The sequence below is a fragment of the Copadichromis virginalis genome, linkage group LG10 (assembly GCF_057382275.1).
Source record: "Copadichromis virginalis isolate Kocher_CV1m ecotype Utaka linkage group LG10, C_Virginalis_male_GT1.1, whole genome shotgun sequence".
NCBI lineage: Eukaryota > Metazoa > Chordata > Actinopteri > Cichliformes > Cichlidae > Copadichromis > Copadichromis virginalis.
The window spans coordinates 22,329,277-22,353,305 of record NC_140627.1 but is presented as its reverse complement, the minus strand read 5'-3'; the positions used below and the strand labels follow the sequence as shown (position 1 = coordinate 22,353,305).

The following is a 24,029-nucleotide window of genomic DNA, read 5'->3' as shown; positions in this document are numbered from 1 at the left end:
AAAACTGACTTGCTTATATAAGATATATATATATATATATATATATATATATATATAATTTTTTTTTTTTTTTTTAAAGTGGGAGATCATTCCATTGCAAGAATTGTTTCACAGATTTCACAACTCAGATGGCCTTATTTGAAGACAGATAAGTAAGTTGTGAAAGAAGGAAACAGAAAAGCAGGATGAGGATGAGCCGATTTCTTGAAAAGTGATGAAATGAAAAGAAACCACTGTAAAACCCCCTGGAAGAAGTTAGATGTGTAGATTCCGATTTGCGCTCGGACTACTGAAGGCCCCACCCTTCGGACACTGCCCTCCCTACCCCACATTTCGGTTTCCTCTGAGAAAAGCAAGTGGAATATGAGCCCCTGAGCTGATTTTGGGCCCAGGGTGAGGGAGGAAAGAAACGTCCATGTGTCAGATTTCGCTCAAGCAAACTCATTGACTTGATGAAGCGGAGCAGATAAGATAAGAGAGAAGACCTTAGAGAAGGTGTGTCTGATAACCCTTCTTCTCTTGCTATCAACAATTTCCAGTATGTAAGAGGGTAATTGGTAACAGTTATGAGAAAAAAAACACTGAAAAAAAACAATAGGTTTGATATTAGATTTCCAGTAGTTGGCGTCAGCTTGAAAAACAATCTATTTTTTGGAATTATTAACATTAATGAACCCATATGCTTTCTAGTTGTTTAGAAACACACACAGGGAACAGATAGCTTAAACAATAATATAAAAAAGGAAATGTCAACCACAAGTAAACAAAAAATCTCCCCAAATTGTCTCCTTCCGGATCCCATCTGCAGCATTGATTTAATACAAGTAAACAGAACCATTAATGGCAAAAAGTAGCATTTTTCACTGCGGGTCAACCGTAATTGAGCAAACACAGTAAAGCATAGACTTCACTAACAAATGCATTAGAGGTAAGCTGGAAGCACACGTGTGTTTTAACTGAATACACATACAAACTTACCTAATTTCCATTTTCCCCAGGTCCTCCTGCCTGTTGAAATCACTGTTTATCTGACCATACCCATCCTGTCGTCTTTTCATTTCAGTGCATAGTAAACATATGTCAAAAGTCTTGCAAGGATCTTTTAAAGACAGACCCCCCCATTGCTTATTTTACCCCATGTTTAAACTGACTACCACTCAGTTTTATCAGCTTTGTTTCATTTAACAAGTGGGTTGAAATGTTTTGCAAACCACACTCTGTGCTTATTTTCTGATGTCAGGTGAAATCAGTGTATGCTGGTGTATAGTGAGTAAGACTGCTTTTGCAGTGCAGTGGGTATACCTTTGAAATACATCACAATACAGTAACACAGGAGTCTAAAGCACAAATAACCAATGGAGGATAAACTCAATAATAAATGCATACAAACTCTAAGCTTGACTTACAGTTGAATATTTTAGTATTTACAGAATTAATTTGGTGGAGATTCACTTCAATTCTCCAGTCCCAGAAATCTTTCAAAGGTGTGGACAGATAGGACCACTGAACATCACCAAAACCAAAAGCCATACTTTGAGTATAAGGAATTTACTGTAATTTAACCATGATGAGGTGTTTGGTCTTTACTTAAGAATTTAAATGTTATGCATCAGTCATTATATTACATTCTTGTCTCTTGGCATTTCCATCTGAAATAATGCACAGTCAAACTAGAAAGATACAAAATTCAGTGTCTTATTATGCAGCGAAGTAAGTCACCAGATGGTATATACAAAAAACTGAAAATAAAAATAAAACCAGCTCTAGCTCAGTTGCCTACATTCTTTAAATGCTGTGTACATGTTAACTTATCAATATAATAATAATAATACAGCAAATGAAAATATAAAAGAGCCCATTTTGATGTTTGGACTTTCTGCTCAGTCGAGACCTTTTTTAATTCTTGGTGAATTTTCTGTGTTGAAACAAGAAGGCCTGTACATTTTCAGTGGAATAGCTTTACTATCTGTGTGCCTGAACACAAGCTGGCCTGTGACTCAGGCATGAAAAAGCTCCAGTGTTATGAGTCTGGCCAAATTATTTTTTAATGTCAGTAACGCAGTAGCTCATCTGGCTCATGATCCACCACAGCTCACAGCTCACAGGTTATAGAATTGGACACAAAGAAAAATCTAACTTTCAGTGTCATTGATAGGCTGTACTGCACAAACTAATGAGAATTGAAATCCACTGAGAAGTCAAGGAGGCCCTCAAACAGTCATATCCTGCACAAATGTTGTGATGTTGCTCAACACCAAACAAAAGTGTTTGAGTTCAGGAGTATTGTGGCACAGTGAGTAGTAAACACAGCCAGAAAAAGCACAAAAACTGCCTGTAAGATGACAAACCTTGTCCTTGGGCATATTTTGGAAATACTGAAAATCCATTAGGTGAGGATTGTGTTTGCACGTTTCACTAAACCCTGACCAATACTCTAAGGGAAGTAGCAGTTATTGTGAATTGTGGACAGAGCAGGAAGGATGACAGACACCTTCCCATTGCATGAGCTCATTGGTCCTGCAACCGGATGAGCTAAAAACATGCCCGATTTGACAGGAGGGACTGATAAGCTTGGACTAATTTTCAACTTCCACTGTTAGCAATGACTCATAATTCAGTGTAGACACTTTATAATCATACAGACCTCCAGATGACATTATTCTGTATCCATCTATTTCATTAAGATAGGCACACTGTCACAATTTGTGTGCTGTAGACGAGGCAGAGTGTTATCCAGCAGTGCTCTGTGATGCAGCTGCAGATCTGCCACATCATATAATCCTGCCTTCATTTGCACTCTAAACAAGTCCCCATTCATAATATGGACATATGACCGATTGCAGCAGGACAAAAAATTCCCCTTAGCATTAAGAAAACTGTCTACTGTCTACTCTGGATGGCATGATGCTCACTTCAACTCAAAATGCATCCTATTTCAGAGTTATTTAAAAAAAACAAAAAAACAAAAACTTGAACCTGAAGTTCAGCTCCATAGCAACAGCAGTGAAAGAACAGCATGACTAAGTGCACTGAAGCCGCCTCACTCGTACTGTTGTGATTTTTAGGGCTAGGCTGCAGACATCCAGCAATCGTAAGCAAGACGATCTTTTACTAATAATTCTTGTCTCGTGTCCACGAACTTGTGACCATATCTCTCAGATTACATTTTTTAAATCTCTGGCACCTGACTGCAGGATTTCTTTGGGGGGTGGGGGGGCTAGCAGCAAGCATGTGGAAGATCACCAGAAATAATCTAAAATTATGCAGAAAATTATTAGCGGATTATGTGGCACAGATAAAACATGAATGCAAAAAAAATTATCTTGAACTATAACATCCATTACAATAAATGTCTAAAAAAAAATTTTTTTCTCTCTTTTTTTTTTAACTGCCAAGATAAATTAAACACATTTTCTCTGTAATAGGCAATAATAATGTTATTGACTAAAATCATGCAGATGAGAGATGAGCTGTAGTGGTAAAGCTAATGTATTCTGACAAACACCATTTATCGTTTTTGTGCAAGAGGGGGTGGACTCAGAGTAAAGAGTGATGAATCAGTGGTGAGAGAGCACAGACACAGAGAAAGGAGAGAGTACAGCGAAGAGCAGATTGAGGAAAATGGATAGAGCGTCAGCTGTAATTAATGGCTGAAAGGCTGATAGACCATGCAGTGAGGAGGGAAATGTGCAGGAGAGAGAAGAGCAGACATTATGACGAGGCCTCAGACTGTCGCTGTACAAGCTGAATTTATTTAATGTACAAAAGCAGCAGCGAGCACACAGCAGCTGAGCAATGACCAGCATTAAACATGCAAGACATTAAATGGCAAAATCCAAACTCATGAAAGTGAAACAGGCCTGAGGGGTGAATAATGTTCACATTTTTTTTGTAACAGAAAAGCACTTTGTGTCAAGTTACAGACATCAAATTGCATTCTTACTTAAGTACAGGTTCACAGTTCTTAATTTATTACATCATATTCACTTGGGCAAGTGGTGGTCTAATGTGAGTGTGTGCGTGAGTGCACAGAATGCACTTACTGCAAAGTGACAGGGAAATGGAAGACATTTTTGCACTGGCTTCATATTTCAGACCCAAAAGATCTCCATCTTGTATTATATTTACTGCATATGCATACGTGCATTTATTCCAAGTGTAATTATGCATTATTATGCCAAAGCATAATGGCGCTAATGGCTGACTTAGATCAACAACAACAAAAATCAATATCAATTCTGGATTTAATAATGACTAATGATACAGTTAATCATTAGACAGTGTGAATTTTGTCCTGTCTCCCTCCCATTAACCCCAACCAGTCACAGCAGAGGGCTTCCTCCCTCCCTCCCTCCCTGCCTCAGACTCTGCAGGAAGTTTGGTAACATTAAAAAGGAGCTTTTCCTTCCCACCATCAACATGCTCATAAGGCGTTGTGATTGTCTGGGCTTTCACCAATATTGTAGGGTCTTTACAATATAAAGCGCCTTGAGGTGATGGTGATGGTTTATTCATTTTAGGACCAGTGGCAATCAGCACTGCTGGCTCATGAAAGTGTCAACTTTTTGGGACTGCTCACCTGAGAATTTGCCCCTTAAGTCGAGCTTGCTTGCAGGAATATAGGAAGAAATAGTCTACATTATTTGAGAAATGGGAAGCTCATCAGGAATTCCAGCCCTCGTCTACCATTTCAGAAGAATAACAAGGTTAGAAAAGCTCCCAATGAACATGAAAGTACAATACACAAACAAAGCTGAGGCCTGTTGGGCAGCTTTCATCTACAAAGAAAACACAAAGTGTTGAAAGTAGGTTAGAAGCAGAACAGTAGTCCAGAGAAAGTTACAGTAGCTTAAAGCAAACTGAAATGAGGTGAGATATAATATAAAAAAGGGGAAGTTCAAGTGTCCCAGAGTGTGAGAAAAAAGAAGGGCTAAGATGAGGAAAGAGTGAGAAAGAGGAAAGTGAGAAAAGCCACGGGAGAGAAAGCTGCAGTCAGATATAGAGGCAGAGTTTGGCCCAGCTGGATTATGGCCCATTTACAGTAGAGCTAGACTCCTCCCCTTCTTCATTGCCCAGCTCCCATGTTGATGACAGTTAAAGGAGGAACAGAGTAGAATTAAGGAGACCTGTATTTACAGGCAGAAAGAAAAGGAGGAAAAGAACATGGGTCTGGTGGACCCGCTAGAGTTTTGGCTTTCCAAATTAACACTATCAAACAATTTTATGTTAAATTACTCAACAGATGTTTACTTCATCCCAATTACAAGACATATGAACAGCAAACATGGTTAATTTTTTCCCTTTACCTTTGTTAGATCACATTTATGAATTAATGTGCTTCTCGTTTTTCTTTTATATAAAATGTTATAAATAAATCAGTTATAATCAAGTGGAGTGAGTGGAAAGACACAACACATTTACACGTGAAAAAAAAATTAATTGTTTAATTTTTCTTTTGAAAAAAACTGAACACGGGTCTCACAGACCCGAACACCATACAAGGGTTAAACCAGACATCATTACATTATTACATCTCTTACTAACGTGTCTTTTTATAGAGGCTGGATAGGAAAGTTGTGGCAGTTTTACCCACAGCGAGAGAAGATCTTCCATCACAATGTAACTCTACTACAATGTGAAATAACTGTACTATTAAATTGCTAAATAGGCATTATGCATCAAAATTCATGAGAGTTTATCATCCATAGTTGACTAGCACTGGATGGATGATGCATGTAATGCATAAAGGAAAAATCCACTTGCATATAATAATGGTATTCTGTGGTGCACTTCAAAGCATGCATAAGAAGGTTGCACCAAACTAACAATTCAATGCAACTGTCTGCTGCAAAAAAGTGGTTACATAAAACTACTGGCTGGTTTCCAAGTGTTAGCAAAAGAACACAAAGAACCAGATATAAGGGGGGGGTTGAATTTGCCCAAGAACAAATTCAAACATATCGAAAGTACTAGCAAGTAAGGCAGAATGATCTTGCACCGAATGCAAGAAACAAGAGCATTCTGTCAGTCTGTTTCAGCCAGGACAGAAAAACGCATGTTTCACTTCGCATCTGAATGAGTGCATACCTCCAGATATAGTTGCCACAGCATTTTGCTTTCTCTTACAAGAGATGACACAAGATTAAATGAAAGTTAAGACCAAAAGTTCTTTAAATTAATTCAGAACCAGAATCAAAGTGTACCTTTGCGGTCCTCATCAGCATGCGGTGTACAAATGCAAAAGCATTCAAGTCAAGTAAACCTGTACTTGTTCGTTCTTGTCATACAACTACTCTACAATTGGATGGGGATAAAGAAAAGTAAGACATTTTATCAAGATCTGTCACATAACATTACATGAAACAAACATGTAGCTTTGAGTCTACATAACTGAGAGGATAACTGCCATTCTAGATTATTCAAACTCCAGCTTTGGTAGAATGAGGTCCTTTAATGTTAACAGCTATGGGCTAAGCAGGCAACCTGCACCAGTCCAGCTGCTGGGTAACTGAAATATGCAGGATTTTCCAAACCCAAGCAGTCCATACTGGGATACTTTTCTCAAAATGCCTGCGACAAATCTCAGAGTTGATGCACTGCTGTTATGTTATGATGGAATAACCTGAATCACTGTGCCTGAGAAACCAAGGCCACTATTCTAAATTTAGAGCTGATGACTGATCTATAGAGAAGAGTGATGACCGCAGTAATATATGATTCTTCCTGCTACAGTGGCCTAGCACCACTTCAAAGCAGCAAGGAATTTATTTACTTTCACTCAAACCATTGGCAGAACAGCCTCTACTTTGCCAGTAAAAACAGAAAATGTAACTTTTATAATAAATAAAAAGGAATTGAATAATGGAAACATATTAGCAATGAAATTAGGCTAGTGTTGGAGCCCAATTCAGTAGGTATCTGACCCAAAAATCTAATTTTTAGTTGTGTCCTATTTAGGAAATATAGTATAACTTTCTCATACAAGCCCACAGTCTTCTCAGTTTAACACAGAGAGTGAAGGTAATTGATCCACACCTTACTGCCAGCTCTGCCAATTGTGGTTTTCACAACAACCTAAAATACTGAAAACCCTCCAGTGTGCTATAAAAAGCGACTTGTGTTGGGGCTTTCCCTTTTAACTGACAATCTATGCCAACTTTGATTCCGTTTAGATAAGTTCTGCTCTGATACACAAAAGTACCAGCATTATTAAGCTCTTCACTCAGTTAAGAGCCTGCAGGAGTTTAAGCTTTGGCGCACAGCTTTGACATCCATCATTCACCCCGAGGTTTGCTCTCGTCCTGATAACATCAGCCTCTGGCATTCCAACTGTATTAACCCTCCTAACAACTACTATCACAGGCACAACAGGTGCAAAATAAAACGTCCTTTTTCACATCACTAAATTTGGCACAACTTTCAGTGAACTACAAGCAGCAAACCTGAAAGAGAAAATTCCTGCAAATGCATATGCAGTAAGACCAGAGACACACACAAAAAACAGAAGAAGCACTTCTGGGCTTTCAGTCACTACAGCTCATTAGTAAATACCAAAACTGCTAAACTGCTCTTAGAAGTGTTCAGTCTTACTGGTGGCACATTGAGATTAAGGCACAGCAATGCTTTCAGCTAACTGTAAACTCAGATTGCCAACATGCAATAAAGGCCTCAGTCCCCACATGCCCGGCAATTGGTCAGTGATGCCCTGTCAACACCCCAGCAGAGCAAATTGCAAGAAGGTTTTTTCGTACAGCATTGTGCACCTCTTTGCAAACAAATTCACACCAGCTGTGCGAAACTTCCAGCCACCATTCTTCAACCAGTATACACTCTTTTTCCTTAGCAACTGGTGACTGCCAGATGGTCTAGGCCTGTGTAACTGAGGCGAGTTAACATGCTAACTTCCATAAACCAAAACACTGGTGAATGCAAAATGCACTGATGGTGAATTAATGCCTGTGCGATTTCCCCCCCCCCCTCAAAATAACCCCTGCCATGGGCAGGTTAGTGATTTGACAACAACCTAAAAAAAGCATAAGCTTTAAAAATCTTATGTGCTGTTGACTCATGTCAATAGAGACACAATAAACGGCATGGCTGGCATGCTTCTTCCAGCACACAGGTCTATTTCTAACATTGCTTTGGCAACACAAAACTGGCACAATGTAACATCATCACAACAAGCTAAAGCACCTTTAAAAATAGTAGACTGGCCTTACCAGTAGCTGTGCGGAAAATACATAACCTCCAGACACACGGGGGCTTCTATTTTAAATGATGAAATAAGAGTGTCTGAGAGGTAGGTCAATATCCTCAGACAAATGCATGACATATTAGCAAATAATTCAGAACAACTGATACTGGACCAGTGCATTAATAATGGTATTGGAATAGGAAGAGATATATTGTGTTGCTGTACTGATATTTTGCCCCATCTTTACTCAGTTATTCCATAAATGTACTCTACTGTTATGGTTGTTATTATGTGAATTTATAATTTCTTTTTAAAGTGCTTTAGTTCAATTCAAACTGAGCAGATTTGATTGTTAGAAAATGTTTGAAACAGATAGATCTACCATTGTGTCCCCCCCCCCCCAATGTGTCCTGCACATACACCAGCCAGTGATAAACGCACTCACCAACCAGTCGTTCAATCAGCTGCTTGTTTAGTCAGGATGATAAACAGAGTCTACGCCTGTTCGATACGACCAGCGCTGATACCAACACATGCCGGATCAGCATAACTCCATCCATTCAGTACAGTTTTACTATCACAAGCTGCAGTTTCATCCACACTTGCTGCTGACTTATCAGACAACCTGTGGTCAGAATCGAACTAACTTCAAAACATGCTTATTTAGTGGTTGCAAAAGAAATTAGGACTCTTGCAAAATGCTTTTAGTTTGCTCAGAAACAATGCAAATAAACACACCGATTATGAGCATGCAATCAGTTCTTAATATTGGTGTGTCATCTCAACCTAAAGTTGAATTTAAGAATGTAGCAGCATTTCTACAATCGCATGATCACAAGTTAGTAGGGCTGCACAATTAATCGTTAGAAAATCGCGATCTCGATTCATACTTATGTGCGATCTCATTTCCAAATGACAACGATTTAAAAAAAAAAAAAAAAAAAAAAGACGACGACGATTGTACCGCATTTTGATCCGGGACGTAATCTGCATGAAAACAAGCGCTCACTCTTCCTGCTCAACAAATGACAAGGACGGAGCCTTATACCACATGATACAGAAGCTGTGCCATGTGATGCTAAAATTAGCAGGGAAAAAACAACGGAGAGCACGTCAAGGATGACGACAAAGTGACAGGAGAAAATCCGTCCCGGTCAACCACCCAAACATCAATAACGGGAACCTTATACAGCGCTTCCCTATACCCGTCGAACTCCCGCAGGCACAAAGAAATTACGGAGGCTATCACTTATCACTTGACCAAAGATATGGCTCCCATCAACACTGTGCAAAACGAGGGATTTAGGAAAATGATCAACACCCTAGACAAACGCTACACAGTGCCGTCCCGCAACTATTTTTCTATTGTTGCACTACCTGCTCTATTCACGCGGTGTCGAGCAACGGTGGAGATGGAATTTCAAGCAGTACAACATTTTGCGGCAACCACAAAACGTGAGACATTTGTTGTTTTTATGTTTATTTATTGTTTTTATGTTCAGTTTCAACTGTTACAAAGTTGATGTGCAGTTAATAAGTGCAATAAATATTTATATTGGAAAAGAAAATCGTGAGAGAATCGTGATCTCAATTCTAAGCCAAAAAATCGTGATTCTCATTTTATGCAAAATCATGCAGCCCTACAAGTTAGTCACCAGGAGTAACTTGTTAATTTCCTTAATAGTGTTTTAAGCGGGGCCATTGTCAAGTTTTCTCTCAAAGCTGGAATGAAATGCGAGACTACACAAGTGCAAGTCTGAACAAAGGCTTCAGGGAGAGAATGTTTGCCTCCACATGTACAGTAACCTTGGTTAGGTAAATAATTGACGGGCCTATGGGACAAGGTCCTTGGCAACCTCATACATTACACTTTGTATGCATGTGGCAAAGAGAGCTGAGAATACTAAGTCTAAAGATGTAAATATACTTTTTAGGAAATAGATTGCGTGCATCACTACATGTAAACGTTAAGAAAAATGTTTATTGGTAGGTCTAAGATAATAAAATACAATAAAATGCATTTTACTGTAATGCTTGAAAGGTATTCGAAGAGTGCATATACCATAAAATATGAAAGTGTTGTAATTTTAATGAATTTGTTTCTGATCTGCCTCCAAACTTCGCTTTTGAGTGACCTAATGAGGTCATTTACGATATATGCGCTACTAAAACAACTGGTTCAGCAACAACAATAAAAAAACGAGTGGGGTCAAATATATGTTCAACATCACAGGCTTTAATTTTATTGTAATTGCATACTTCTGATCAGAAGATTATAACGCTTTGCTGTGAACCACGGCTAACAGACTTAAATTCAAATTTAGATATCAAATTGGCAGATAAACAGCTGGCAGTTTTCAGAGGCAGGTGCAAATTGTTTTCAGTCTAAACCACCAGAGTATGGCATAAAAATATGGAGGAACTGTGATGCTGAAAATTCATTTTGCATAGAAATCATGATTAAACTATGTTACAATCTTTTAGAATATCTGGCATAGATAAAAGAAACGGCATAAGCATGATAAGCTCAAACAGCTTGAGGGTTATTAGGATTTTCCTCTGCCCTTTCCCCCACCTCTCCCTTAAGTTTGGGGGAATTTGTTTTAGCAGTTTTTGCATAAGTAGATAAGATTGGATAAGATAACATTTGATAAACTTACATCAGTTAAAATTTAGTTAATGACAAAGTTAGTTTATGACAAATACCGTACTACAATATTTTATTGTACGGTAAAAAAAGTAAATAAAAAAACAAACAAAAAAACAGCTCAACTCATAAATCAGTGTTTCTATGCTGCTAATTATTATATAAATAAATAGAATTAAATATATCTGAGATGTTAAAAACTGAATGTAGGTAAATATAAAAATCCCAAAGTTAAAATGGTGTTCAAAGTTTTTTCCCACCTTGGAATAAAAGAACAGCAGCCCTGCTGAAGAGTAATCTAGTTTCTCATATCTAAATAGTGTATACAGTTACAAACAAAGGAGTCTTAATTTATTTATACAGCATTCTCGAAAAGTGATCCTCAAAGAGACACAAAAGAAGGAGCAAGAGATCCAGTTCAACCCTGTTGAATGATGTATAATTCAGTTTAAATCTTATCAAAATTGAAGCCTATTCCTAGTGAAATATAAATGTGCTGAAATACAGATTTTACCCTTAAATTTTTACGATGCAAGATAAGAAGGATCAATAAAGCACAAGTCAGTTACATTAACAGGAATTATGAATCTTGTCTAGACAGAAAAACGCTGACCAAGCTGAACCCAAACTTCAAGCGTGCTCCACCTTTTGCTTCTGCTGTAAAAAATTAACAGAAATTTGGCAGTCGAACCGTGCTGCACCTAGACGAGTTTTAATCCGGGCAGTAACACTGAAAAAACAACTGTCGACACAGGAGACATTTGTATTCCCTCTAGAGTTTAACCGCCTCTCGTTGAGTCAGGAAGACTGGATTAAAGGTTATCACAGACTAGATGACCCACATTTAGGCAGACAGGCAGCACAAAAGCAACACAGCTACAAAAATATCTCACAAACAAACAAATCCAATAACTCTCACTCTCAGAACCGAAGGAGCACACCATGGCACAGTGCCCACACTGCTCTGAGGATTTTTTTTTTTTTTTTTATTCGGCGACGAGCAGGAAATTCCTCCAACTCGACTCATCAATAAGAAAACAAGTTATGACACGTCATTTACTATTTACAATGCCTACAAAGTCCAATTATAATTTTTATGCTGAACTTTCTACTGGTCTCCAAAATTCCCCAATTTTCCTGTGTTTGTTTTGCAATTTGAAGGCGACAGAGTTATGTAAAGAGAAAAATGCACAAAGACTGTAGAGAGAGGTAACAGATGCAGTAGATAGGGATGATGTCATAATGTTTAACACTTGTTTAATAATTGTCAACGTTCAGCTTCAGTCAAAAATACAACTTTTTTTTTAATGCCTGTGACATTTGTGTTGGCAAACCATTATCAAATGCTGAGATTTTTTAGGAATGCAAAACAAAGTGAACTCCCCTTTAACGGGAAACATAGCTAGCATAACGCAACTGAGGAAAGTATGCAGTTAATGTGTTACTAATCTGATTTTGAGAAATGGATGAGGAAATGCATCAGGATTTCTGTGATTCAGGCTCTGAACAACAGGTTAAATCCTATGTTGCAGTACAAAGTTTGGTAAAGTCAATTGACAGCTGAGAAGTTAGGATATGCGTAAGGAGCACAAAAATTTATATAAAACGATTTAATGCAGCATTTCAAATCACCCTGAAAGATTCAGCATTATATCAGACAGCCACCACCCAGCACTCCCACTGTCATTATCATTAAGACTGTTGGCTTCTTTCTCTAACCTGTCACCCAAATGTATACTTGCATGCTAGGGGATGTTTTTAGTGTGCGGGTGACGGGGGTGCTAAATGAAGTGGTGGGACTTTGCTCACCACCTCCACAAACCAATTTCCTGTGGAAAACCTTGTGATTCTATTTGCAGCATGTAGACATTTCCAGTGCCTATAGCTTTTGCCATTTGGTCTGTCTCATACGGTTACCAGAACCTGGTGCTTTCGCATGTATTATGATTTTAAAACGTTCGCGAAAGCATCGCCAAGAAGGACATAAAGTGTCACAAACAAGCCCCATTACCATCTCCCTCCAGTTTTTCCAGGTTCAGCTACTGTAGTTTGCATTGGTAGGTTAGTCATCAAAAGAAGGGAGAGGTTAGACATGTGACAGAGACAGCTATGCACTCTCAGGCATTTTGAATCGCGGTGATGATAGTCATTACATTACTAAGAATAGGTTATTGAGAATACGACAAGAATCTTTTCGGAGTACAGGTACTCTATACCAAAAAATGTTCCCCTGCCCAGCTAGCTTTGTTCACAATGCACAATCATCTCACAATGAGTAACGAGGCATTTCTGAGTCTTTGTCTGATCAATTAAGTATGTTGGTGGGTGTTGTGCATACAAAGCTTCTCAGATTAAAAGTAAATCTAAGAAGTCAGTGAGTGTCCAATCATCCAAAAATTCTATTATAAATTGGAAAGCCCACAAACATTTTCCAAATAAATCTGGCTGAAACAAAAGCCTTTTCAACAACGGTTCTTGTGAAAAAGAAAATGTAAAAATACAGGAAGAGAAGGAAGCAATACTCAAAGGAAAAATCTGAATTTCCCAGCGCAGACTAGTCATTTCAGAGACAGAAAGTGAAACAAAACTTTGACATTGTATGAGAGTTCCCATATACAGTGATTAATACATGTTAAGATCTATGTAGGCATTTAAAGATGACAACAGCAGCAAGCTGGCAGCCACCAAAATAGTCTTCAAAAAGGAAACAGCTTGGCTGGAACAGGACTACACCTCAGTTTAGCTCTTTGCACCACTCTGACCCTGTGCTTCAAAGACTCACAATAGGAACTAGAAAAAACAAAACCAAAGAAAGTGTCAGATAGCAAGACAAACAGAAAGAGGAGAATTGTAAAACATTAACGTGAATTAATATAACGTATCACAGAACATTTCAACACACTTCATATTACTCAGCCTGGATATCTGGATCCCACATGAACTGTCTGGCTAATACTAAGTACCTAAAATCAATCAGCCAGTAAGTTGCAGAGAAATGCAATGTTTTATACAGCTCATCAAACAGCTGTTTGTACAGATATTAAGTAACCTGAACAAACAAAGCTGACTGAGGGTGGCATTATCTCGGAGATTAGAAATACAGGAACTGACACAACAGATGTGAAGTTGACCTAGTATTTGCCATAGTTTAGCGACCTTTTGTTGGTAGTTCCCGTTTTAAAAATTATAGAGGTTTTCGGTTTGACTCGAGTTTCCCAGCCTGCCGTTTATATAACAAGAATGTCTTCGGTCTGTGGGAGGAATCCCACACAGACATAGGGAGAACATGCAACCTCGACACAGAAAAGCCTCAGATGAACCTTCTTGCAGTGAGGTAAATAGTGCTAAGCAAGGCAATACAAAGAAATCCTGTTATTTTGCAATGTATAGTTCTATTTAAGATAATATACTGTACGAGAAACTGATCACGCTCAGCGCAATTACTGTTATTCTGTAAATAAGCAAGGGTGAATCTTGGCATACAGTTCCTTGTGTTTGCAAATGCTAATAAATAAGTGATCAATGTCATTCAGTTTCAAGTTACCCCTTTTCTGGGCCTAAGTCTGATAATTACAGTAATGATGATGATAATTATTATTATCTTTAGACACAAGCCACTACAGATAACTGAGCTAATACATCTTATTATTCTCCTTGTTACATATATAAACAATGCATGGAAGAATTTACAGAAATAGTTTTTAAAAAAAAGTATCAGACTAATAGTATGATTTAAAACATTTTTTGCTTTCAGGTGTTCGGGTGACATCTGTGTATTTAAGTTCACTAATTACGGTTTTAAAAAAAATCAGTAATAACTGTATTTGAACACGGTTAAGTATAATTTAGTGTTTTCCCCTGCTGCTATAGCTTACAATACTCTTCATGCTGAAGGTCATTAACACTGACCTATGAATCATAGAAAATGCGTCTAACTCAAGACAACTTAGCACAGAACCAATTTTAAAATTTATCTTTAGGCACTTTGTCTGAAGCCGTTTGTTGCAAAGACACTTCATTTGGTCACATTTATTCAGCTGAAACCATAAAAAATGCCAACGATAACACAGTTTGGCAGACATAAAATAGAATTTTTGCACCAATAATGTTATTTTCAAAGGACTATTAGCCAAAAACTTGACTTGGTGTGCAGTGAACCCTTAAACCTAACGGTCAAGTAGAAGAGAAAAGAAGAAGTGGCAGGCCTGTAAAAACCATGTACAGCATATAAACAGCATCTGAAAGTTGGAAAAATATCCAACAAAGACCTGACACAGGACCACAGTGATGTAGTTGGCCCTTCAGTTAACTAGTTTTCACTGAAGCCTCATCAGAAATAGTCTCAAAGGAAGATGTTAAGAAGCCATTTTTAAGGAAAGGAAACTTGGAGAAAAGGCTAAGCTAAGCCAAATCACACAGGAACTGGATTCAAATTCAATGGCAACAGATCTTACGGAGTAATTAATCAAAATGCGAATGTTTTGGTTCAAATCGTGAATATCTACAGAGAAGGTCAGGAGCGAGCTACAACAGTGAGTGTCTACAGCCATCTGTAAAACACGGTGGAGGCTCTGTCGTGATTGGGGTTGCATTTCAGCCAGGAGTGTTGAAATGCAAAATTGATGAAACTATGAATGCAGAAGATAACATCAGATTTTGATACACCATGCAATACCATCTGACTCTAAAAGCTCTTTTTCTCAGCATGACACTGAAAAACCCCAACAAAAACCCACAGTGGATCACTATCAGTTGTGAACAGAGTTTCCCAAAAGGTGGACCTCAGTATTTTTGAAGCAGTATGGAGTCATATTGGCTGAGAACGCTTTGGCATAACACTCTGTATTTCCATGTATGTTTCCCACTGTCCTTGCACAATATAAAGAAATAAGGAATGGTTCAAGACTTTTGCACAGCACGGTATATTATATACTATACAGTATATTGCTGTGCCTAACAACCTTTATAGCAGATATCACTTATTTTGGACCCTGTAACACATATGTTTTGCATTAGCAACAGTGGTTTTGACAGTTTATGAGAAATCTAACATGCATGCTCCAGAACTGTGTGTGCAAGGCATGGTTGCAAAACATGCTGTCAAACATGTGGTCTCTCTAATCTCTTGTCTTAAAGTTTATATTATATAATGCGCTGCAATGATTCCAGAATATATTTTCTAAAAAAATGTAAATAACAGTCTGTGACATATGCTGACTTTTTTTTCTTTTTTTAAACAGAGTTTGAAAACCACTTAACAATAACACAAAGCATCTGCAGTCCTCAGTAACAGTAACAACTACTTTATGATGCAAATCGCAACACACCCAACTGTCGAACAAAAGCATAATTTTCCTGTTAAAAAAAAAAAAAAAAAAAAAAAGCACTTCTAAAATGAATGTGGTCGTGTGTCTGTGTGTCTGTGTGTCTGTGTTTACGTGACAACTGTGTGTGTGTACAGCATTTGCATGCCTCTGTTAAATAAAGAGCTTTGAGGGGGCCAGCGAGGGTAAGTAGGTGAAGAGAAAAAAAGTGACTGAGTGACATGGTAAGGAGAGCGAGACAGCAGCACACCATAGCAGATATGTACACGTGGCCTCCCAGCTTCCCTGTGTACACTACACACATTCACACAAATACACAAACACACACACACACACACACACACAGCTTGCTATCCTCAGCCGTGCTCTTACACACACTGACGCAGGCAACGGAGCAACAGAGAAGAGTTGATATCAGCTTTTTAACCCTTTTTTACTTTGCATGTCTCACAACATTTTAAACTTAGCACCACACAAATAAGAAGACTGGGAGGTATAAGAGGTTAAAACAAGTTAAAACAAATGTCTCCTAATAAGAGGGTGTGTCATGCTATTTCTAGAATTGATATGAATCTTGTAAGTGCCTCCTTTTACCCTGGGCATGCAGCAACAAACATTTGTCTATTTGATTATCAGTTATGTAACACAAATCCTGTGCCAAGAAATGTGGTTGGGCCAAACTGCATTCAAACGGTGTCGAAAATTCCCATAGAACAGCTAGATGGCTTAAATGATATGAAGGTTGTAGTTGATATGATATATATGTGATATATGATATAGCCACCAGTCACTGTTTTCATCCCTCCGTTAAGATACGGCATGTATCACACACATAGCTGTGAAATAATACAGTATAATGTGATCTAATGCAAAAGCACTGTAACGTACAGCAACACTATACATTTCTATACAGTTCTGCTTCAGAGACGCATCGATCGACTGGCCAGGGACCCGAAATGGACAAATTTCAGCACTTTCACCCTGTTAATCACGCATATGTCTGATTACCAGCCAGTGTGTTTCATGCATGCACAGCACATGCACAGCAGAACAGGCAAATAGTTGTTCTCACACTCACAGTCTCACAGACTGAGCCGAGTTCTTAACTGTAAATGAGGAAGACAAAGTAAACCACAGGGGAACCACCATGAAAACATTCGTAACAACAAACCTATGAGACTCTTATATCACCTAGACCCAGCTAAACATGCCCAATTTGAAGAAGCTAACAAATGGAAAGTGGCTAAGGCTAGCCAGAGCTTAGAGCCAAGCTTACTGGAAAATGAAGTACCTGAAAATTTTGTAGTGTAAATCTTCTGCACTCGGTTTTGTTTAATAAGGTTAAATATATAAAACATTTTGGTGAATTAGCTGTACCTCCTTCCAGTAGCAGAGCACTTTCTTTCCAGTTGTTTAAGTGAGAGGTCGTCCTGTGACTTGCTGCAGTTTGGTGCAGATTGTAAAGTTTAGTAATTTATTATTAAAATAAAATTCAGCACTGTTTAAAAGTTCATTTTTGCTTGATTATCTTATCCAGTGCATCTTTATTCAATTCTAAAGTATTAAACAACTCAGTCAGAATGACCAGTTCCTTTTTTCTTATGCTGTTCTTTGTTGTGTTGCATAACTGTTAATTTTTTTTTTATAGTTGATCCCTGCCACTTTTATAATTCGCAGTGTATAATTCCTTAAAGAAAGTCTGTAGCTAAAACAGAGACCCTAAAAAGAAATTTGTATAATATAGCTAAATAAAATCATTAACAATTTTTCAAAATTCAGTATTTTAACTTCTGACTGTGAAAATCTAATGCTTTACTTTATTTCATGTAAAAGCTGATTCATTTTGTTTTCGGGTTGTTGCTCATATTAAAAAAAAATAAAAAAATTAATCAATTTAACACAAAATGAAACATTTTTTTTAAATATTTAATGATTTCATATACTGAATTATTATTAGCCGTGTATGATTTAAAAGTTTTATTTTGAAATAATCATCCATCTATGTGAAATCGCATTCAAAATAATCAGCTTAGTGTCAATTAAAGTGTCACTACTAAAAAATCTAACCTTTCACACTTGGTTCATTGGTAAATCTGAAGTGTTGATTTAAATAATTTATACATCATGGGAACAGCTTAACTGCTAAATAAGGATATATAAATCGTATAGTCCAGTTATACTTGCATGGTCAGTGGACTGTTAGGTGAGTTTGTTTTTGCATTAAGTTGTTTGTACTGTAAGAGATTTTGCATTGCAGTGTTCAGGTCCCGAAGAGCATCACAGTACGTTATCACACTTCATGCTGGTGCAACAGGGATCAACACAGCAGGAAGTCGGTTACAAAAGTCCTGTGTCCGTGTTTAGCAATAAAGTTCACTACAGTTTATTATACAGGAGAAAGACAGTGGCTTGGGAAGACTGAGACTTGCACTATTTACCAGAACAAAGAGATATGATCAACAGAAAATCAGACTGACGGAAAAGAGCTAGCGATAGCTGAAACTCGTTCATATACAACTTGTTTACAGCTGTCCTGAGCTAAATCCCTTAACAGGTCTTTAAGAAGGCCAGTACGGGCTCACATTATTACTAGACATTAATCAAACACCATCTTTGTACTTTCACATATAACCATGTAGACTCATAAAACTAAAAATTCAACCTCTATCAATGTCACGCTCTTAGTTGGTTCAGTTATCAGATAGTCTTTCCAAGCTGAAGCGAGGTGTGTCCACCAGACACTTTTCATGCTCACCAAGCTGCACGTACACATCTTTCTCACAGCGCTCATTTCCATCAAATTAAACAGGAGCACACTGCATTTTTAGAGATGCAAATAACACGTTTTCTAATAAATTGTGGTGGGATGACATGTTTAGATTATTTTGCGATTGCTCTCTAACAAGCAAAACAAAAACAAAAACAAAACAATAGAGGAAAAATACCAAATGAATAGTTCTTGGATACCGTATATGAGAACAGTTAAGCAATATAGCTTAGTCAGATATTGGAATCCAGAATCCACAATACTGTGACACTGGAAAACATAAGATCTCATCTGGATGGCTATTCTCACACACCTTCTCATATCAAGTCTTCAGTTAGACCGCTTACTTTCCCTACTGTCACCTTGCGCCTCGTCAAAAACAGCAAAATATTTCTCTTATATCAGTCTCCTATTCTTGCATACATATTATATGTAGTGTTTACTCTTAATTTACACTTGATTCAGATTTACAATGTGCTGCAAAGTGGCTGTATTAAGAGTATGCTCTGCAGTGTCTGCAGATGTGATGAGCACCAGACGCCCTGCATCCAAATGCTGTTAAGAATGTCACAGGGAAGCATACAACAGCTCCTGAGCATCTTTTCTGACTTATTCAAGTGCTTTTCTGTTAAAAAATCATCACACTAGAGGACATTGTGTTAAATGTTATGAAAAAACTGACTGAGATGTCAAGTTGCCAGACTGAACTTAGCATTTCAGGAGCTAAGTGAGCAGCACAAACATTTTTGTAGCGCAGTGGAAAAGGAAACGCTGCAATCATTGTGCTTATATACTACTAAAGTTAATTGACCATCTAGTGGACTAAAAAGCAGTAATTAGTCTTCAAAGTTTGTATTTAGAGAATTCACACCTAAGACTGCAGCAAATAACGCATTATCAACTTCCCTTCTCCTTACAATTAAACTTCTTTTTTCAAAGCACAGCCATACTCTCCTGAGTCAATACAAAGCCAATCATATGATGACTGAGAATAACGACAAACGTTGCAATGAAGTCAAAAGCAAACATAGTGGGATAAAGTTCAACCTACCTGGAGAAGCCAACAGAAAAAGGTGCCAAGGACGCGACAGGAGTGGGCCCATCATCGCTGCTCTGAATCCCAGATGTCTCTCCATACCTTTTCCCCCGGGCCCAGCCATCCCCCATCAGAGGCATGTTTGAGTACATGTCAAAAGGCTTCTGGTCTTGTATGTCCATTGTTGAGCTCAGGTTGGCTGTGTAGTGGTAGCCGGGCACTGCGCCGACACTCACAGGTGAGGACATGGGGCGTGGTCCTCCTCCGTGGAGAGAGCTGATGCCGCTCTGGAGACACTGAGGCTGGCAGAAACCATTATCCTGCTTCTCCTGTTTTATCACACCAGGGGTACAGATTTGGATGAAAGACTCATCAGGATCCTTCTCTTCCTTGATGATGATAGTGGAGAGAAGGGCCTGAGGCTGGTGATGCTGGGGCTGATGTTGCTGGTGATGTATTAGTTGGTGGTGCTGCTGCTGTTGTTGATGGGGGTGTAGGGCATGGTGTTGCTGCTTTGTGCCATTAACACTGGTACAGTTTTCTCCGTTACCCATGAGAGGCTTTATTTCCTTTGGCAAGCCACCGACAGGACAGCCACGACCGGTGCTCTCTTGTAGAATGTTATCCAAGTGTGCCACTTCTGAATCCAACTCAAAAGCACTGATTTCTGGCAGTGAGCTGGGAAGGTCCAGATCTTGCCAAATCTCTGTATCCTCAATCAGGCGGCCACTGTTGCCATCCAAATCGCATGGACCAGTGCCTGTGTGCCCACTATAAGTTCCCAAGTCTTTGTCCAGAGAAAGAATGCTTTCCGTCTTTATGGGGTGGGAAAAAAGGTCAGGCAGAGGAAGGTTGCCTAGGACGGAAGTGTCTGAGGTGTTAATGACAGATGTGGGTGTATTGGAAATACACTGGTTAAACAATGGCAAGCTGTCCCCCATGCCGAATATACCAATATCCTGTTGCTGCTGCTGTTGTTGTTGTTGTTTCTGCATTCGAATCATTTTACCCTCCTTCATGTCTGTCCCCTCACCCAGAACATGATGCTGATGAGACTCAAACAAGCCTCCAAGCTCCCCCTGGCCATTGGTTTCACCCTGTCTATTGGGGGCCACTGTGGCAGGGGGCAGAGACCCAGGCAGATGCATTGCAGTCTGGAACAGTGAACCAGGTGTGTCACCAGTACCTTCTATCTCCGCAAATGTCAGGCCGTCGTCTCGATTACCATTGCGCTTCAGTCCACCCTGATCCATTTCTTTGTCCTGTGGGTAACAGTGAGGACAGCCAGGGTGAATCAAAAACACAACACACACACACACACACAAGGACACACATGCACACTAAAGAGACAAAATTTGCCTTGAATGAGATGACCCATACAGTAGATAATGAAGAAGCGAAACAAACAGCAAATCTTACTGAAATACTGATCACTGATGCTGACAGGTGTTTGAAAACATCTGCATTACAAAGTGGCGCTCTTTAAAAGCAGTGTTCCGCTGCTGTGCTTCTGCCTACGCTCTTCTGCTTCTACTTATTTATTTTTCATCTTTATATAAATGACAGCAGCTGAATGACCCCCTCCCCCAACACCCACACTCCAACAATGTGGCAGACACACAAATGGGAGAACACTTAAAACCGACTTGCAAAATCAGACCAGGGCTATTAGGCTTGCGTGAAATAAATGACTAAAATATGAGTGCTATTTCTAGGAACTGTGTCTTTTCCTCCGAGAACAGGGAAAAGAAGTTTAAGACATGCCCGGACAACTTGCGTTACTGGTATCCGCACCGTCAGATCCCCATTGAGCGTTTGTAACAACATGCATCCGTTGGACTCGGGAGACACTAAACCACGTTGGCATCTGGCGCGAACGACTGCCTCTGCCCACTTGCAAGAAGGAGCGAGTAAATAATACATTCAAAGTCCAATTTAGAAGTTTTAAACCGATTAAAGCAAGGGTCGGTCTGGAGTGTTTCGCAGCGGTGTCCCTGAATAAACTATATATTAAAAATAAAGAGGGAACACAAATAGGCCAGCATATTAGCTTGTAAACTTCGTCGACCATTTGATACGCTGTAAATGTCAAAACCTTAAAATAACGCACTGCCGAATCGTGCGTGACGACCGGATAATTTCCGGTGATGTTTTGATCAATGCAAGTCGCCGGGGTCTTTTCTGCTAGATCTTTTCCAGCTCTTGAGCCGCAGCGGTGACATTCTTCCTCCGGAATACTTTATATAACATTCATAAACACTTTAAAGCGTCTAAAATAGCTATAGCACTGCAGTATTGTGCTTGAAGTCCAATGATTTATGAAGGGGTTTTTGTGGCTGCGCAGGATTTCCGTGCACACATGATTATTTTTTTCCTTTGTTTTATTGAGCATCTTACAGAAAATGCAAAAAATGATTTATGTTTTGGCCGTAAGGTTCAACAACTTTTCCACACCCACAACGCATTATTGCCAGCTGTCATGCACAGCTTCAAAACTGAAGCTAATGAGATCATGCATTTCTTTCCAACTTCACTTTGACCAATAAATACCAGTTGGATGCTAAAGTTATATATATATATATGAAAAAAAAGAACTTTGGGATTTCCTGACTTTCTACATGGTACTCCCACCAAGCATGACAACACCATTAGTGCAACCTGTTGGTTATATGGGAAACTGCACAGGTCACACGCTTGCTAGCCGCAAAGCCTGATAAGCAGCTGGTAGGCTGAAGTTTGTGCAACGTTTTCCCATTTCTTAAACAAATTCTTCCGACTCAAAAGAGACGCTTTCCTCGAGCGCTCGTGGCGATCTGTCAAACAGAGCTGTCAGCGCGCACGACCCTCACCGTCGGCCTACTCCACGGAACAGCCCGTTTCACCCCTGCCAACATTTCTGCAGTGACCAAACGAGAAGACAAGTGTTTCCACTTGAAAAGATCTCATACCTGTAGTATGAGTACCTGACCTGTACTCCACCGGTTAGGTCATCTTTTAGTAGTCCAACTTGAAAAGAATGTAAGAAATGCCGCAACGTCCACAAGGTGAAGCGCTTGAATAAAACCCCTTCGTTGCAGTTTTGTTGTGTGGTGAAGTATCAGCTGTATTTGTTGCTGCCTCTGTGCCCGTATGGCAAGAAAACATTCTCCGCAATATATCTAACTGTAAAATCAACAGCCCGACGCTGACCCAGCTCGAGCTGGCGAGATCCGCCGTGTGCGCCGTTTCACGGATCACTCGATAACTTTTTAATGCTCACCACCGGCAGGAGGGGGCGAAAAAAGTGATCGATCGCTCACTGAACTCGGGATAAATCCGCAGGAAATCGACATATCTGTGGCGCAATGTTCTGCTTATGCGCCATTAAAAGCGCCAGTATTCTAAAGTTATATAATAGAGCCGCGATCCCTAGCGCACTCAACTGCAAACTCAGGCACAGGGCAGGGCGATCGTTTAGTGAAATGGTGACAGCTAAAACAGAAGGCGATGCGCACTTCCTTTAGCTCTCAAAAATAAAAGCCTTCTTTGCTGCAATCGTCTTTACTAGCATTAAATGAAAATGTGTGCCGACTGCCGAGGTATTTACTAATCAACATAAATATCCGCTTTTTACAGATTGAAACGCACCAGCTTTTGTTCTTTTCATACTATTCTATTAAGGTTTATTCCACATCAAACCTTTTCGCTTTTAGTGTAAGGCAGGATGTCGTGTGTTCCCATATCCCCGTGTTTGTCTGTGCCACCTTGACGCAGTTGGTTTAACACTTGGTGAACGCCCCTTTGCCCACTGAAAACTGCTGTCAAAACGTGTCTTCATCGGCCCCTTATATCCACCAGGCACAGGACTAAGCAGACAGTTCTTAGGCCATATGACCTATGTCCTGCTACAGCTCCTCAGACATAAAATCAAGGCTGCTAATAACAATTACTTGAGCTTGGGGTTCTATTTAGAGTTAAGGTGAAAATAATAAAGGAGAAAATCTCAGATCAAATCCTTTAAAAGCCTAGTTATTAAAAGACTCGCCTTTCATAGTTCATGTCAGAGATTGATTAAAATATCG

At 39.2% G+C, this 24,029-nt stretch overlaps 1 protein-coding gene across 2 annotated transcripts in view; it reads right to left on the bottom strand.

Annotated features, from left to right (window-relative positions):
* The window catches only part of LOC146700470 (glucocorticoid receptor-like), a 67,727-nt gene extending 44,319 nt beyond the window's left edge, over nt 1-23,408 (bottom strand). For both annotated transcript variants that reach the window (XM_085470686.1, XM_085470687.1), the window contains exons 1-2: nt 22,917-23,408; nt 19,984-21,230 (exon numbers count right to left, since the gene is read on the bottom strand). In XM_085470686.1, coding sequence (XP_085326812.1) covers nt 19,984-21,221 — 1,238 coding nt within the window. In that variant the 5' untranslated portion in view covers nt 21,222-21,230; nt 22,917-23,408. The remainder of the gene's footprint in view (nt 1-19,983; nt 21,231-22,916) is intronic.
* Between the last annotated feature and the right edge of the window lie 621 nt (nt 23,409-24,029).